The sequence below is a fragment of the Cervus canadensis genome, chromosome 27 (genome assembly GCF_019320065.1).
Source record: "Cervus canadensis isolate Bull #8, Minnesota chromosome 27, ASM1932006v1, whole genome shotgun sequence".
Taxonomy (NCBI): domain Eukaryota; kingdom Metazoa; phylum Chordata; class Mammalia; order Artiodactyla; family Cervidae; genus Cervus; species Cervus canadensis.
The window spans coordinates 41,622,715-41,639,832 of record NC_057412.1 but is presented as its reverse complement, the minus strand read 5'-3'; the positions used below and the strand labels follow the sequence as shown (position 1 = coordinate 41,639,832).

Sequence of the window (17,118 nt, the reverse complement as noted above, 5' to 3'; positions counted from 1 at the left end):
ACATAAGTATTTCTATACACATGAAGTTTTCTGTTTGCACCTCTTTCAAGTTGCACACATTATTTTAAGTTAGTAGGACCCATTTGAAGTGAGTCAACAAAATATCTGCCTGGTGTCCACACTTCAAAAATTCAACTCCAGGCCTTGTTAGTATGCACTTTCTTCCTAATAGAAGTGTGAGAGAAGAAGAGAGATCTGAGTTTCTTGAAATTACCTCTAGTTTGATTGATTGTCATGAGATACAATATCATTGTTTTTTCTGTTTAAAACTTGCACATGTCAGACAGCCAATGAGGGCATTTGAAGTGAGGAATAAATTTCCCCTCCACATGATTGATGTCTTTGGAAATAACAGTCAGAGATACTCTCCTCTATATAGCAGTTGTTTCAGTGTAGTTTTGAAGGTTGGAGAAGGCAATGGCAACCCACTCCGGTACTCTTGCCTGGAAAATCCCGTGGATGGAGGAGCCTGGTAGGCTACAGTCCATGGGGTCTCTGGACATGACTGAGCGGCTTCACTTTCACTTTTCACTTTCAAGCATTGGAGAAGGAAATGGCAACCCACTCCAGTGTTCTTGTCTGGAGAGTCCCAGGGACGGGGGAGCCTGGTGGGCTGCCGTGTGTGGGGTCGCACAGAGTCGGACACGACTGAAGCGGCTTAGCAGCAGCAGCAGTTTAGAAGGTGAAAAGTGATGCTGTGGTGATGGTTGGTTAATTTGGCGTTGGTGAGTGCAGAAAGGCAGCACCGCTTTCTTCAATCAAATAATGCTTTGTCCTCGGCGTGCATCCTGCATCTTATGTCCTTCCTTGTTCTCTTGGCTTGTTTCTGTTCTGCTCTTCATCCTGAGATGTCTCTGTATTGCATTTACCATGCCAGAACTAAGTCTCTTCTGGGTCACGCTGAAGTTCTCAAATCTGAGAATAGATGATTTTCTGATTCCTCAAGCATTTCTTTGAGTTCTCTTTCTAGGACAGAAACTTGGTAATGAAGTGTCTCTGTGAGGCATTTTATCTTCTTCAATGAATATATCTTTACCAGACAAGGTAGATGATATTAGAAGTGTTATTTTTAGACGTCCAAGGAAAACATTGGGAGAAAAATTATATTTTGCCAGTAAAGAGTAAGGCCACTAATCTAACCCAGACTGCCTGTTCGCACAGATTTCTTGATCCAGAAACATTTCTCTTAATCTTCTCCCTGTGATGTTGAAAGGCATGCAGCGCACATGAGAGACTCTCAGTAAAAGCTTGACGCTCCTTGTCTGATTTTCTGTCGAGTCCAGGAAGCAACTGGAGTGCTAACTGGCACAGCCATTTCCTCTCCTCCATTTTTTCCCCTTATCCCTGGTTCCTGTCTTAAGTGAAGTGAAGTCACTCAGTCATGTCCGAATCTTTGCGACCCCATGGACCGTAGCCCCCAGGCTCCTTGGTCCATGGGATTTTCCAGGCATGAATACTGGAGTGGGTTGCTATTTCCTTCTCCAGGGGAATCTTCCCGACCCAGGGATCGAACCCAGGTCTCCCGCATTGTAGGCAGACACTTTACCTTCTGAGCTACCAGGGAAGCCCCATGTTGACATGTTACTAGGTTGGACATAGATCCCACGGAGAAGCTCACTTTTCTGGAGGTGCCGGCATGTGCCATCCCGCAGAGCTTGGAAAGAGCAAGCAGTCCTCACAGAGTTATGTTCTGCCTGTGAAGCAGTGTCCCTAAAATGATTCCAGAAGACAGAAATGTATGAGGTTCATACGCGTGCTCTTTAGGATGAAAGATGTGTGTACTCCGTTTCACCTGACTCTTTGCAGCCCCATGGACTGTAGCCGGCCAGGCTCCTCTGTCCATGAAAGTTTCCAGGCAAGAATACTGGAGTGGGTTGCCATTTCCTACTCCAATGGCTTTTCCTGACCCTGGGATCAAACTTAATCTCCTGCATCGGCAGGCAGCTTCTTTACCACTGCTCCACCTGCATATTTAGAGACTGAACACCCTTCTGATTAAGTCAAGAATATCACATACTGTCATCTAAGTGTCACAGAGTCAATGGTGGTATCTGCCTGCATTAGTGAATAAAACCAACCATTTGTTTTTTCATTATTTTCAAAAATATTTATTGAGCTACTAGGAGCGAGGCATTGTGAGGGATGTTTAGGACATATGTGGTGTGGTGAGTTCTGACCAGTAGGTGTCCCTCTTACTGTTCAATTTCACATTGGGGCCATCTTTTTTTTTTTTTTTTTCCTCACCATATTTTACTGAATTTATTTCTTTACAAAAGGAGATCAGCAGTTACTCATGAATCAACATGTTCTGACAGGAAAAATTAAGGGATTGAGGGAATTTACAGACGGCAAGCAGATGTCTCATCTCTCAGCAAGGCATCCAAGTGTTGAGATGCTCGGTTACCACTGTAAGGTTCCCTAAGCCACACCATCGGAAGTGACAGCTTATCAAACTGGGGAGGAAAACCTTACTGATGACACTCAGCGTGGGACAGGAACATCGTGCCTCACCGCTTCTGTGGTAGGCGAGGGGTAACACCTTCATGACATCCCCTGTAGACCCAGGGCACGTCCAGAACTGCCAGTGTTCCCAGGAAGAAGAGGTCTCTTAAGACCAATTTATGCTTACCAAGCTACAAAATACAGTGCATTCTCTAGGATGCCGAGCGATCTATTTAAATCAAGAAGTGTGTCTGCCAGCTGACTAATTATTGCATTGGCTTAGCGTGTGCATTCTTTTCCCATGGGACAATCTGTAGGGAATTATGATTGAAAGTTCCTTTTGCCAGCTTGAGATCAGAGAAGGGAAGTTGGGTGATCCTAATGGCCAGTATCAAAGTCATGCTAGCCTATTGTAGCTATCTCCAGTCTAGGGTTCTGTGTTACAAGGAAGCCACAATGCACTGTCGCAGGCTTTTCACTCATAGTAGGATAAATTAGTTAAGTAGCCCTTTTTCTAGACTCCATGAGACCCCTCTCGTTATCCTGACAGTTTTTTATTCTAAAGATATGTGAATACCTTAATTAAGGCTGGAGTTTTCTCTCTATATTCAGGCAAGTATAGATTTCTGTTAATTTACTAGGCATTGAATGCCAGGTACCAAGTCAGACACTGGAGATAGAAACTCAAGGACAGACTGCAAGGCGTTCAGTATAAACAAAATCTTTCTACGAAACAGCACAGTCTATCATCAAGGAATATATAAGTGAGCTCAGAAGAGGAAATGCTTCATTCATTTGAGTGCTTTGGTTTGGGCATCGTTTTGCTCCTACAGAATGTCTGAAGGTGGCAGGTCGTTTCCGTGCACGTCTGCCTTCAGAGGTTCAGCTTCGAGAGGGTGGTGCTCTCCTTTCCTCTGGAGGACCTCGGAGTGCTTGTTGGGTATTGTTTTGATGGCTGTGTCTCACAGACTGGCTGGAAGTGAGGGTGATGAGTAGAGCAAAGCTGTTCTCCTGATGACTTTTTTTCTGTTAAAGGTTAAAGTTCCTGAGTGTCATGTAGTCATTCAGAATGCTGGTGCCAGAGTCAGGCAGATCTGGGTTTGAATCTTGACTTTTACCCCTTTACATATTGTGAAATTTTAGGCAAGTCTTTTAACTTCTTTAAAGCATAGTTTCTTAACAATAATCTGAAGGTAATAAAACCTTCGTGTTTGTTATGAGTATTAAATCAGACAAAGCCTGGGAAATAGCCTGTCATTGTAAGCACTTACAAAAATGTTAGTTTTTAGCTGTTAGATAAGTCTGAGTTGGTCTAGAGGGTGTAGTTCTGTTGGTTTAAAAATCTTATATTCTGATGTTTCTTCAAAATGATTATTTAAGAAAATGTCAAATGCCATTATCAACTCCTACTTATTTATTTTCACTTTATCCTTTGTTCCAAGAAATCGTCTCTTTGTTTGCCTGTGGAAAGATAGTGAAAAGGCCCCATTCCCAGACGAAGTTACTTATTAGCACTTGTCAAAATTTTATTCAACTCATTAATGAGGGAGCCAGCAGAAAAATGAGAGCTAGTTTCTAGAGCATTTGGAAGAAATATATAGTTAATTGGGAAGGGATTGCCAAGTTAGAGGTTGCTATTTAGTCACTAAGTTGTATCCAGCTGTTTTTGGCCCCATGGACTGTAGCCCGCCAGGCTCCTCTATCCTTGTGTTTCTCAGGCAAGAATACTAGAGTGGGTAGCCATTTCCTTCTCCAGGGGATCTTCTCAACCCAGGGATCAAACCCGTGTCTCTTGCATTGGCAGGCAGATTCTTTACCAGGGAAGCCCTGCCAAATTAGATACAAATAATTTGTTACTTGTATTAACTAATTTACTGAATGTCCTCCAGGCAAGTTAAGTCATAAACTTTAGAATTATCATTCCTACTAGGCCAAAAAACCATCACTTCTTAGTAAGTTTTTTACAATTCACTATTAAACTTTATGGGACTGTAAATTGTCTGGGTTGTCAAACAAGAGACTTAGGTAGCTGTCATATTAGAAGATATTCTAGCATGATATTTTAAAAAAAAAGACTCACAAGTCATCAATTAGCTTTATTTCCGAGTAGTTCATATTTTCCTCTCACAGTAGATAACTGTTTCAGTTCACAGTCATTAAGCTGCTTTACTGTCTCACGCCCCGTTGTGGAGTACGTAAGTCACCCGGCAACAGTAGTGAGATTCGAGAGGACTTCCCATTGTTGGAGGGAGTTAGAAGGTTTGGTTTGGTTTTTTTAAATCAGGGAGGAGAAACCATAATAGGGAAAGGAGGTAGCTGGCTGAGAGTGAGAAGGAATAGTTGATTTTGAAGGGGTGAGAACATGGGGGAAGAAGATGCTCAGGTATTATGCAGGCTGACTCTGTGGCCTCCATGTTCTTAGAGCTATAACCTCTCTGTTTTCCGGAAGGAGAAGGGGGTGGGTAAATGTTGCCATCCAGAGTCTACAGAGAAAGGTGATGGAATCCTTGCCTTTTGAGACTCTCCCTCTTGGTCTAACGTTTGCTCTCCATGGCTTCAGAGTTCCTTTGTGTTTCCTTGGCAGGCCCTAATCTGTTTCTCTTGTCATCCACAGTGGCATAGATGTTCACTATGCGGTTACCTTCAATGGGGAGGCCATCAGCAATACCACCTGGGACCTAATTAGCCTACATTCCAACAAGGTGGAAAACCATGGTCTTGTAGAATTGGATGATAAGCCCACCGCTGTTTATACAATTAGTAACTTCAGGGATTATATTGCTGAGACACTGCACCAGAATTTTTTGCTGGGGAGCTCTTCTTTGAATCCAGATCCTGACTCCCTTCAGCTTATCAATGGTAAGTTGTATAACCATTAAGTCTTTGTATAGCTTTAGTTTCTTTTCCAGTATATTCTCATAAAATGAAATTCCCCGTATATATATATTGTTCTTAGCACTCTCCAGGCTGCATCAGACAGAAACCATCCTGATATTAATGGTGCTTTAGCTTTATTTCCAGATAGTTCATATTTTTCTTTCCCTGTTTTAGTTCATAGTCACTAAGCTAATGACTATTAGCCATGCACCTAATTCGGGTAGATTACTCAGGGGTTTCTGGTGAATGAATGGCATGAGGATTAAGATATGCAATAGGCAAAGTGAGGCTGTTTAGGAACCTAAATCCATAAACAGCATTCTGCTGCTGCTGCTAAGTCGCTTCAGTCGTGTTTGACTCTGTGTGACCCCATAGATGGCAGCCCACCAGGCTCCCCCATCCCTGGGATTCTCCAGGCAAGAACACTGGGGTGGGTTGCCATTTCCTTCTCCAATGCATGAAAGTGAAAAGTGAAAGTGAAGTCGCTCAGTCGTGTCCGACTCCTAGCGACCCCATGGACAGCAGCCTACAGACAGCATAGTGAGGTCTTATCTTTATGTGGAGCCTTGTGTGGAGCTACCTTCTAGAAGGTGTCCTAGAAAGAGGTCAGTAACTCTCACCAAGTTTAACAAAAGCTTTAGGATTTCCAGCACAAACTAGTTCAGGTGCTTTGCCTTTCAGTAGATGTACATTTCCGTTGCTCAGAATTTTGTTCCTAAAATCCATTTCTGTTGTCACGCAGCTTCAGAGTTCTGAATGGCTGCAGCTTCCTAGGTAACTTGACCATCATGAAAGGATATATTCATCTTTGATTTCGTGCTACTGGTTTTCCATAGAAGACAAGTTAGCTGAACACACAGTCGAGAATAAGTTTCGGAAAGTACTTATTTTCCAAAAATAAAGTTTGATTTTTGATTGATCCCGTTATGTCAGTGCAGTGAAAAGTAAAAGTGAAGTCGCTCAGTCGTGTCCGACTCTTTGCGACCCCATGGACTATAGCCTACCAGGCTCCTTGGCCCATGGGATTTTCCAGGCAAAAGTCCTGGAGTGGGGTGCCATTTCCTTCTCCAGGGGATCTTCCCGACCCAGGTGTCAGTGCAGTAGAAACAGGTAAATACAGAGAGATTTTGCTTCTATTTTTGGTGTATACACCAGATCTTCTTTCTCACAACCCCTTCTTTTTGATTTTTATTTATTCCTTCTCTCCTCCAGGAAAAATCATTCTATTTTTTGTCTGTGTTCACATACATTATATAAATGCCTCTCATATTGTTTTATTTATCTCTCTGACATAGGGAACACTTCCACAAAAGAAACTTGGCTTTATTAATGTTTATAGCCTCAATATCATCAAAGTCTATAGTAACTAGTGAGGATCCAGTAAATCTTACTGAGTTGAATTATATAATCTACTCTCTTAACTTTGTGACTCTTTAGTATTGGTATAGTGATAAACTCTCCAGTGTCTTACCTTGTTTTTCAAAGGTACTTTCTGCCAAAAAGGAAATAGTTTTGCTGCCAAAAAGGAAATAGTTTTGCATAATTTTCTCCATTTTTGGCATCACCCAAATGAATTGGAATTTCTTTTTTATTTTATTTTATTTTTTTTCATTTATTTTTATTAGTTGGAGGCTAATTACATGAATTGGAATTTCAATTCAACTTTCTTATTAAAATTAAAAAAAATCAATTTTAGAACAGTTACTTCATGGGAATCTTGAAAAGAGTAAAAAATGCTTGAGAAAGGAAAGAAAATAAAGAGTGTTCAAAATGTAACAATGGGAAGAATATTTATGTTGGAGTCTTATAATTTAGATAGATGGTGCTAATATAAGTAAAATATTTGAATAAAGTATCAAGCATTTTCTAGGCAAGATCTTTCCATTTGTTCTACCCAAATCTAAACTTATAAAAAGGAAGAACTTGGTTTTTAATTGTCTCTGAACCTTAAACACAGTAGTGTCTCAACTAAAAATTTCTTTAATGTTATTCTTTCTTTAGTGAGAGGGGTTTTACTTCCCCAAAGTGAAGACCAAGTTTGGAACACTCAAAGTTCAAGTCTTCAGCAAGCCCTACCGTCTATTCTGGTAAGCCTGTTTCTGTGTTTTATGCCTAGAACCAGGCTCTAAAACTTCTCTTTTTTGTACACCTACCTGCTTACTTTGGCATCGTGGATTTCCCAAGCTGTTCCTATTTCAAATATTTTCTTACATCATCCTTGGAACATTATTCATAGTTGTCAACTCATGGACCCAACCGCAGATAATTTAAGACTTCTGCAGTGGTTAAACGAAGTCCATATATTTTGGCATTGCCAAAGTCTGCAAATGGTAGAAAGCTTATTTGTGGTTCATACTTGTTTGGTGATAATTAAACTGTAAGTGTCCACTGAGTTGTTCTCTAAAAGTTACCCAGAAATATAAATTCGATGTACATAGGTACAGAGTATAGATTTTTGTTACAGGGGCTGTATTGAAGAAAACGTTTATAGATTCCAAAGCCTACAGAACAGTGTGCCTAAGGAAAAGAGAGAAAGAAGAGTAAAAATAGTGCCTGGTTGACAAATGACAAATGTTGCCTGGGACTCTAAATCAGCCTCCCTTTATCCTGGGCAGAAAACATTCCCATTTGCACAGAAACAGCATGGAATGAACTTTTCTTTCTGTTCCTACCCCTCAACTCCCCTGGGCACACTTCTGTCCCTTCAAACCTTCACTTGCCATGACACCTACCCAGAGGCAACCAGTCAAAAAGAAAGTAGCTTCCTGCAGTGTCAGTGGAACAACAACCACAATACCACTAAAGACCAAACTGTCTACAACGATTCCAGGATCTTTTGTTATCACATAGTTGCATGGACATTCCCTTCTACATTCCCCACTCTTTCCACCCTCTTGAGACTTCTTTTCTGTCTCATATGGCAGAAAAGAAACTAATGTTAAATTAATTTCAAATATCTGTTGGCTTTCATCCAGCAGTGGAAATTTAGAAAGTCTGCCTCAAACTGGCTTAACCATCAACATGAGCAGCCGTTGCTTCTGCTCAGGTGTAGAGAAACTCAGTTTTGAAATGTGGAGTCACTGGAAATACTCTTTTCACCAAGTTCCATAATGGAGAAAAACGGTTAGAGGGAGATTGACATCAGAGATTACATTCGTTTGGTGTTTGTTTATTCATCCACTTACTCATTCAAGTATATTTATTTTGTCCTTTTCATGTGCCAAGTGCTGGGCAGACTCAGATGAATAAGGTGTGGTCTTGCCTACAAGAGGTGGTTTCCAGTCTGGTGGTGGTAGACAGGCTTGTACACAAATAAGGTGACGCTCTCATTGGAGTTCATTCAGGGTGTGGTGGTGGGGAGTGGTGATCCCCTGCAAACGCATGTCTCCAGCCTCTGTTCCTTCGGATCCCTTCCTGGTCAGGGCTTCTGTCACCACAGGTCTGTGATGATCACTCAGAATGATGTAAAGACACACATTTTATATAAGCCAGGGTTTGCAACCTGGAGGTAAGCTGACTAGATCCAGCTATAGGCGTGTGCTTTGGGGCTATTTTTTTTTTTAAGCCAGTTTTTAAAAATTAGGAGATGTTTTGCATAAAAATTCAGATTTTCAACTTCTTTTGAAAACCAGAAGATCCGATATCACTGTTTACATTTTCCATTGCAAGAAGAGGCTGGAGCTTGGTTGAAAGAGGCTGCCCATTTAGTTACGGCAGACACTGACTAACTGTACTCATTTGTTCATTTATGTTGCCTGTTCTGTGGTTCTATGTGCATTTAAGCCAACTCCTTGGTTTTTCAGTGTGAGGAGACGTTGGAATGTTAATGGGTGATAATAAGACATGAAAGAAAAGTATGATTAATTAGAAGTGTCTGGTTACTGCTTCTCCCCTTCCTCCGCCTCCTTCCTCTCTGTCCCATCTAATAGAAGTGAATTTTTTTTTTTTTTTTAACCAGGATTTATTTTTAGAAATTATTTTAGAGGTAGTAATTTGGGGATATTGAGTTTGACACCTTTTGGCCTACTGATTTGGAAAATCACTTGTTGCACAGTATGCTTCCTATAGCACTCAGCAAGCTTTTCAGTTGGCATTAGCAGAACTGAACCTGGCCAGTATAATATTGAACTTGTTGATATACTACATTGAACTAAAAGAAGAATTCAGGAGTTGAATTTGTTGCTATGGGAACATCTATTCATATAAAAATAAATGAAGTGCTATTCCTGGCATGTATATGTTTACCTTTCAAAATTTATGAGCAAGCTTATTGCCATGCCATTTTTTTTTTTAGGGGGTACTTGTTTGGAATAGATAGTCTTCTTTCTTTATTTAAAGAATCAAGTTGTTTTACTTCACATTTTATGTTGCTTACCTGTAGCTTAACTTTCATTACAGAATTGTTTATTGTTTTAATTTTTATAAAATGAAAAGGAATTTAATTTACAGGTGTATTGAAATCATGTATGTTGCTTGAGGGTTTCTTTTCCATTGAGGATTCAACTACCTTTCCTAATGTGTCGTCAGGTCATAGGCTCTGTCTGATAAAACTCAAATTCTTAAGTATAGGTCGAGGAGCTTAGTCATCTCTCCCAGAATTTTGAAAAAATGCACACCTAGAATTACAACAATATAAATATACCTGACTCAACTGGAAGCAGAGGTGGCTTTAACACATTTCTGGAAGTGGTTTTAGATAACTAAGAGGAAAGCAAGTGAATTCTCTGGTATGGTATGATTCTCATGATCATAACAACTTTTTTGAGGGACAGAACTTAGTATTGACTAAATGGCTTTCTTACTTAAAATTGAATTACATATATAATTTTAGGATAATAGAAGAAAATGAGAAAGGAAGAAACTTGCCCTTACATACAAATAGCTTCTATATTCACCATGGCAGACATTTAAATGTTAGAAAATGGTCTTTCCTCCTTTCTCTGCTCTTTTTTCACCTGAGTCTTGGATCTGTGCACATATGCCAGCCTGGATGAGAACTGACTGCCAAGTCTGGTAGCTCTTGTTTCTCCTCTGGAAATCCTTTTGCCCTCTGGGTATATACACTTGTAGATATTCTTCAACAAAACGTCTGATATGGTGAGTGAAGCCCAAGGACAGAATTCTAGTAAATCAGCATCTAGTTCAGATTTTTTTTCTCTATTTTTTTGTGACTGTGGTCATTTCCCATCTGTGAACCTCAGTTCCTTATTTTTAATGGGCCAGTTTTGACTAAATGATTCTTAAGAGTCTTTCTAGTTATAAAATTTGGTACTTTTATTATGTTCACATATACGTGCATGCTCTACCCCGCTTCCTAACATAAGATTTTTGTAAACCAAAGGATGGCCCTATAAAGCACTGAACCTTTGGCAAAACAAAAGCTTCTATTTGTTTTACTTCTACATTCTAGACTTCAATTTGTTTTCTTTTCATTTATCTGGAATTGAACTCTGGAATTGCTGTCTCCATCTGGGCAGTTCTTTTTATTTCCCCTTTCTTGAGATATAATTGACATAGAACATTGTATAAATTTAAGGTGTACAATATGATGATTTGATATATATTGTGAAGTACTTATCACAGTAGAGTTAGTTAACAGCTCTATCACTTCACATACTTTTTTTTTTTGGTGGTAAGACCATTTAAGAGTTACTCTTTAGACAAATTTCAAGTTTATAACAGTACTGTTAACTATAGCCACCATGTTGTACATTAGATACCCAGAACTTATTTGGCTTGTAGCTGCAAGTTTGTACTCTTTGACTGACATCTCTCCATCTCCTCACCCCAGCCCCTGGAAAACACCATTCTACAACTATTTTTGAGTTTGACTTTCTCAGATTATACATGTAAGTGGTATCATACAGTATTTGAGCTTTCCTTCTGATTGATTTCACTTAGTCTAATGCCCTCCAAGTCCATTCATGTTGTCACAAATGGCAGGACTTCTTTCTCCTTCATGGCTAGATAATATTCCATTGTATATATGTAGCACATCTTTATCCATATATCCACTGATGAACACAGGTTGTTTCCATATGTTACTATTCTGCATAATGCTGCAGTGAGCCTGAGAGTGCAGATAACTCTTTGACAGACTGATTTAGTTTCCTTCAGCCATATATCCAGAAGTGGGATTGCGGGATCACATGGTACTTCTGTTTTTAATTTTTTTGAAGAAACTGTACACTGTTTTCCACAATGGCTGTACCTATTTACATTCTAACAGTGCACATGGGTCCCTTTTCCACACACCTTTGGCAGCACTTTTATCTTTTTTGAAAATAGCCATTCCAACAGGTGTGAGATGATGCTTTGTGTGGTTTTGATTTGCATTTCCCTGTCAAAGGTGATTTTGAATATCTTTTCATGTAACTATGTGAGTATTTCTTTCTGTTTTTCTCAGACCTCCTATGGATATACCGTCTCAGTGCTTCTTGCCCCCTCTTGCAGCAGATTCTTAGGCTGTGTGCCCTCTTGACCCTGCAATGCACCGGGCTGAGTGATGGCTGCGCTCCTTTGGCTTTCCCCAGGGACGTGCAGACATCTCTCCCTGGCCTGTAGATGCAGGCTGGCTTTTGTCATCTCTCCCTGGCCTGTAGATGCAGGCTGGCTTTCTGTTCCCTAGCTGTCTGCCAGAGCTCGCTCTCTCTGCCGTGGGGAGGGCGTCCAAGGAACCAGCCCTGGGGTGGAGCAGGTGTGTGGGGGTGAGGCGCACACCGTCCTGGAGATGCCCGTGGGCTGTGGAAGGGGGATCAATGGGCAAAGCGTTTTGGCAACTCATGGTGGAGTCCGTCACGCAGTTAGTAGGGTCTGTATCCCTTTAATACGCTCAGAGTCCTGGCTGCCCTTCTTTCAGCCACTTCCCAGCCCCTGGCTGTGCATCTTGCAACTCAGTACTCAGGACAGAGAGAGAGAGAAATACCCGGACCTGCACAGCCGGGGCGGCCAGAGGCTAACTCACACGCTCTCACTTGCCTCTGTGCAGAGATCTTGTGCAGAGAGGTGCTCTCTTGGCCCTGGGCTGCGTTGCCATGTGGGAAGGATGAGGTGGGTAGAGTGAAACTGCCTCGCTTACCCTCAGCAGTGTGTCTGAACTTGGATTTAGTGGTGTTTTTGGAGCTCCTCTGTTGGACTCTTAGACCTCCACAAAGGTTGATGTTCCAAGTTATTGTTCTCCAGTGGCTCCCAGACTGTGTCCAAGAGGGGCTGGAGCCAGTTCATGGGCCACCTCAGGTCCACAGCCAGGACCGAAGTCTGTATGCTTATAACCCAATGTGCCGGGTGCACCAGACTCCTTCCGGGTCCCTTGGTGTACAGGACTGAATCCCGCAGCTCCTGCAAAGGCACTTTTGTCCACAAAGGGTGCAAATTGCTGTTGTTGAAAGGGGAGTATGAGTTGGGGATGTCTTACTCATTCATCTTGCTAACATCACTCTGGCTCATTTTTGTGGACCCAGAAACTTTTAGACTCTCTAGTCAGAAATATAAGGCAACTTTATGTATCTGTTTGGTGCCAGGTTATATAGGAGCACCATGTACGTATGTCAGTGATCACAAGCTACTTTCACTATATAGAGTTATGAAGTTGTGAAGGTTAAATTTATTCTTGGTGATGACATACTCTAAAATATTAAAATTTACTAGAAGAATGCCAGAAATATTTTCCCTGATTTAAATCATCTTTTTGGCCTTACTCATGAATCAAGTTTTGATATCCTCAGGTTCACTTCTGATGAGAGAATTCCCAAGAGGTAATTTCTTATCCTGAAATGATTCTTTTTTTTTTTTGAAATATCATTTGCAGCAGTTACATCTGGTATTTTGAGGATGGTTTTCCTCTTCCTTTGATATATATTTTGCTTTTCTCTATATATTCAGTTCATCAGACCTAGATCACTAGACTCCAGTCTAATGCTCAGATATGTCTTTATCTAATTTCTATTTTTGACCAAGTCACATTGCCAAAAATATATACTAATATTGCACCATCCTCTTTCCATTACTTCCCTCTTTACTCTCTAGATTCTTTATTTCTAATTAAATTTTGCCAGAATGATACCTTTTTTCGTTCATGTTGTTGTTTTAATCCATTCTCTTCCTCCTTTTCTGGCCATTTGTATTTCATCACAAATCTTGTAATCACCTTTTGACAAAAATGATGCAAACCTTTATGGATATTTAAAATACATTGCACTGCAGAACATGGCTCAGTTAGGGTTTCGGTAGAAGCAGAACCCCCTGGATAGTAGTGTGAGGTTGAGGGAATGAAAAAGGAAATCTCGAAGTGTGCCGAGACTAACAGCAGTGAGAAGCCATTCCTGTCCATTGAGTTTTAGGGCAGGAGGAGGAACTGCAGTTTCCAGAGCCCAGTAAGAGCGGAAGCTTCAGTTGTAGGGGGACGTAGCTACTGCACAACACACAGTGTGGGGGCTTAGAGGAGAGAAATACCCTAACCTCTCACTCTCCCTGTTTTTTGATCTTCTGCTTCTGAACATGCAAACTCAAACAGAAGACAGCTTGTAAGGGAGCGGGGATGATGAAGTTATCAGCGAAGAGAAGGAGCTAGGGTTGTGACAGATAAAAATAATCAACAGGATGGCCCACTTAAACTAGGACCTGATTAAAAGAGTCTGAACAGGGAAGGATGTGTTGGTGTCAGAGTTCCACAAAAGAAAATTAGTTACTTGACTTAGTGCTTTTAGTTCAGAAATAGTGGATGAAACTGAGAGTATTTGTATGTATTCCCAATGATCTATTGTGCATTTGTCACTAGAAGAAGGGATGGATTTGGACATGCTCAGTAATTTCTTGCCTCCTGTTTCCTCCTTTGTGATTGGGGGAGTGTGCTATCTAATGCTTCATCGTGTGGGCCCTTGATGGAGAGAGAAGGGAAAGTGTGTAAGCAAAGTATAAAAGACCAATTAGGTGATGTAACTGAGTTGAGTCCCTCCATAGCTTAGTAGGTTGAGTTAGTTCATGGCCATAGACTAAACTATAGTTAGTCACCTTAAAATTGTGTGCTTTTGTTTAAAAAGCATGTTAGGCTTGAGCGTATGTGCCAGTGAAAGTTCACCACCCCTGGCAAGAATCTCCTGGAGGAAGGGGGAAGAGATTCTATTCAGAGTTTCTTATTCTTAGTTTTCATGGACTTCATTTTGTTCATAGCTATTCCATGAATTCCAGTTTTCAGGCAGGTTTATGCTTGTGGAAATTTTCTTAAAGTTTCCAGTTAATGAGAAAATATAATGATTCAACAACTAAAGAAGTATCTTAGAAACCCAGGCTGGAATAATACAGTGGGCATGTGATGAGGCTCCATCCTTTACTGAGGAATCTTTAAGAGTGTAATACCATGTCTTGGTCCCACCCTTAGACCAGTTAAGTTAGGATCGCTGGGGTGTGTGGCATGGGCATTGGTGTCTTTAAGAAATCTGCATGAGATTTTAATGCTATTTAGAGTAGAAAATGATTGATCTTTCCTATTTTTCTTTTTCAGTTTTCACCTAGGAAATATTTTATGCATTCCTTCTATGCATATGACACTTCTTGGGTTTTGTTATTCAGCATATATTGGAATATATAAACTCTTATCCAATGTCATGACCATTTTACCTATTAACATCGTCATTAAACTTTTTTTACATAGACTGGTCTTCACAGGATTAAATAATTAATATGTTCAAGGATTGTGTTTCTGTCCACTTTTCTATTCCTGAGTATGTGCTTAGTTGCTCACTCGTGTCTGACTCTTTACAACCCCATGGGTTGTGGTCCGCCAGGCTCCTCTGTCCATGGGATTCTCCAAGCAAGAATAGTGGAGTGGATTGCCATTCCCATCTCCAGGCAATCTTCCCAACCCAGGGATCAAACCCAGGTCTCCTGTATTGCATGCGGAGACTTTACTGCCTGAGCCACCAGCTAAATTTTAAGATACGATTAGTACTGTGTTAGTAAAGGTGATACTGTAATTCACAGATATTGCTATAATTTGCAGATATGGCTACTTATTTAAGGTAAGAGACCACATTTCACTTGGTGGCATTTCTTATAAAAATGAAAGACCTATAATTAATGTTTAATACCTTTCAGAATGATGAATAAAATTACCGATTGTTCTTCCTGCTGTGAGCAACGTGCTTAGGCTTTTGACAACAAAGTAAAGATATTAGTAACTTCTGTGTATTTAAAACACAGTAATAAGATAGAGGGAAAGGAACCATCTAAAGCAAGAGAAACAATGCTTTATCCCACAAACTCGCTTTGCTTGGGATCTTTGAAAGATGATATGTCATCTATTCCCACTTTTCAGGTGAGGTTCAAGTGATACATGATTTTTCTCTAGATTTTCCAACTAGTAAGTGGTTGAATTGGGATTTAATTATAGATCTGTTTGCTTCTAGAGCCCATACCCCACCCCTTCCCCAATATTACATTGCCTTTTGTCCCTGTAAAATCTGGGAATGTAGATGGATAGATGATTATTTGAAATTACTTGTATGTGTTTCTTTTATCTATGATATGATTTAGCCTCTTTTTGCCCCTCCAGGATAATACCCCTCAAGCTGAATGGCCCTCAGCAGATGAATCCACCATGAGCAACATTTCACCACTTGGTTTCAGCTCTGGCCTTCCTTCAGCCACTGGCAGGGAACTCTGGTCAGAAAGCCCTTTGGGTGATTTAGTGTCTACACCCAAATTAGCCTTTCCCTCGAAGGTGAGCCTCAGTCCTTCCCCAGAGGTTTTAGACGTTAGCGGCTTGACTCTTCATTCTGTCACCCCAGCAGTGCTTCAGACTGACCTGCCTGTGGCTTCTGAAGAAAGGACTTCTGGGTCTCACGCATTAGAAGATGGTAAGGAAGTTTATTCACTTTTCATAATTAATTGCGTCGGATGACAGAGATTTTGAAGAGAGCAAGAGACTAGGGTTAGAGGAAAGCATGGCCACATTCACTGAGAGGAAATGTCTTGGGAAAGTTGTGTGAGAAAGGGAGCAGTTGGCTTTAATGGGTTGGAATGGAGAGTCCAAATAGGTAAATAATAAGAAATGAATATCTTGGGTGAGGTCACCTAATAGATATTTTGAAGGTCCCGTTAAAGGATATATAATTAAATTATATTACTATTTAAGAACTACTTGCTTGAATATTTTAGTAGTAAACAAACAGCCTCAAAGATTATGCCAGTATCTTTTAGTAGGATTAATCTGGGGCCAGTAGAGATTTTTAGCTTGCATTAGGCTTGAGAAGGGGGAAGTCTGAACTAGGGAAGCTGTAGCAGAGATTAAGAAATGAAAGTCAAGTAGATGATTTAGATGTTGTGGCAGGAGAGGACAAATCAGTGAGACTCAGGGATAGAATATAGGTGAAAGAGGAAGATGAATAAAGATAAAAATAATGAGCCCAGGTTTTTGAACATTGGGTGAACCTGAAGAATGGTGGATAATAAACATAACTAGGAAATGGGGATTCAATTTCCTAGGGACTTTTCTTCCTAAGATTTTACTAGAGTCAGTCTTTGTTGTCAATATGGCTACCAGCAGTTCTCTGTTTTCACGGGGTTAAAAGAAAAAAACCCAGTGTTTGAAGATGAGTTATTTTAGTACCTGATGTCTTGTTATCCTTAGGGAAGGGGGTTATAATCATGAGTGATTGTACCACATCACAAAAACATAATCATCCCTTCTTGTTGTTTGCTGGATTTGGCAAAGTAAAAGTCAACAACTGTCTGTCATGATCTAATGGGAAAAAACAGGTAGCTGGTTTTATTAGGACTGGGAATATATTTTGGCATCTTTGT

General features: G+C 40.5%; 1 protein-coding gene across 1 annotated transcript in view; it reads left to right on the top strand.

The window, feature by feature from the left end:
• The window catches only part of IMPG2 (interphotoreceptor matrix proteoglycan 2), a 70,763-nt gene that overhangs the window by 38,195 nt on the left and 15,450 nt on the right, over window positions 1-17,118 (top strand). Inside the window, exons 10-12 of the mRNA XM_043449154.1 lie at window positions 5,057-5,301; window positions 7,321-7,406; window positions 15,869-16,172. Coding sequence (XP_043305089.1) covers window positions 5,057-5,301; window positions 7,321-7,406; window positions 15,869-16,172 — 635 coding nt within the window. The remainder of the gene's footprint in view (window positions 1-5,056; window positions 5,302-7,320; window positions 7,407-15,868; window positions 16,173-17,118) is intronic.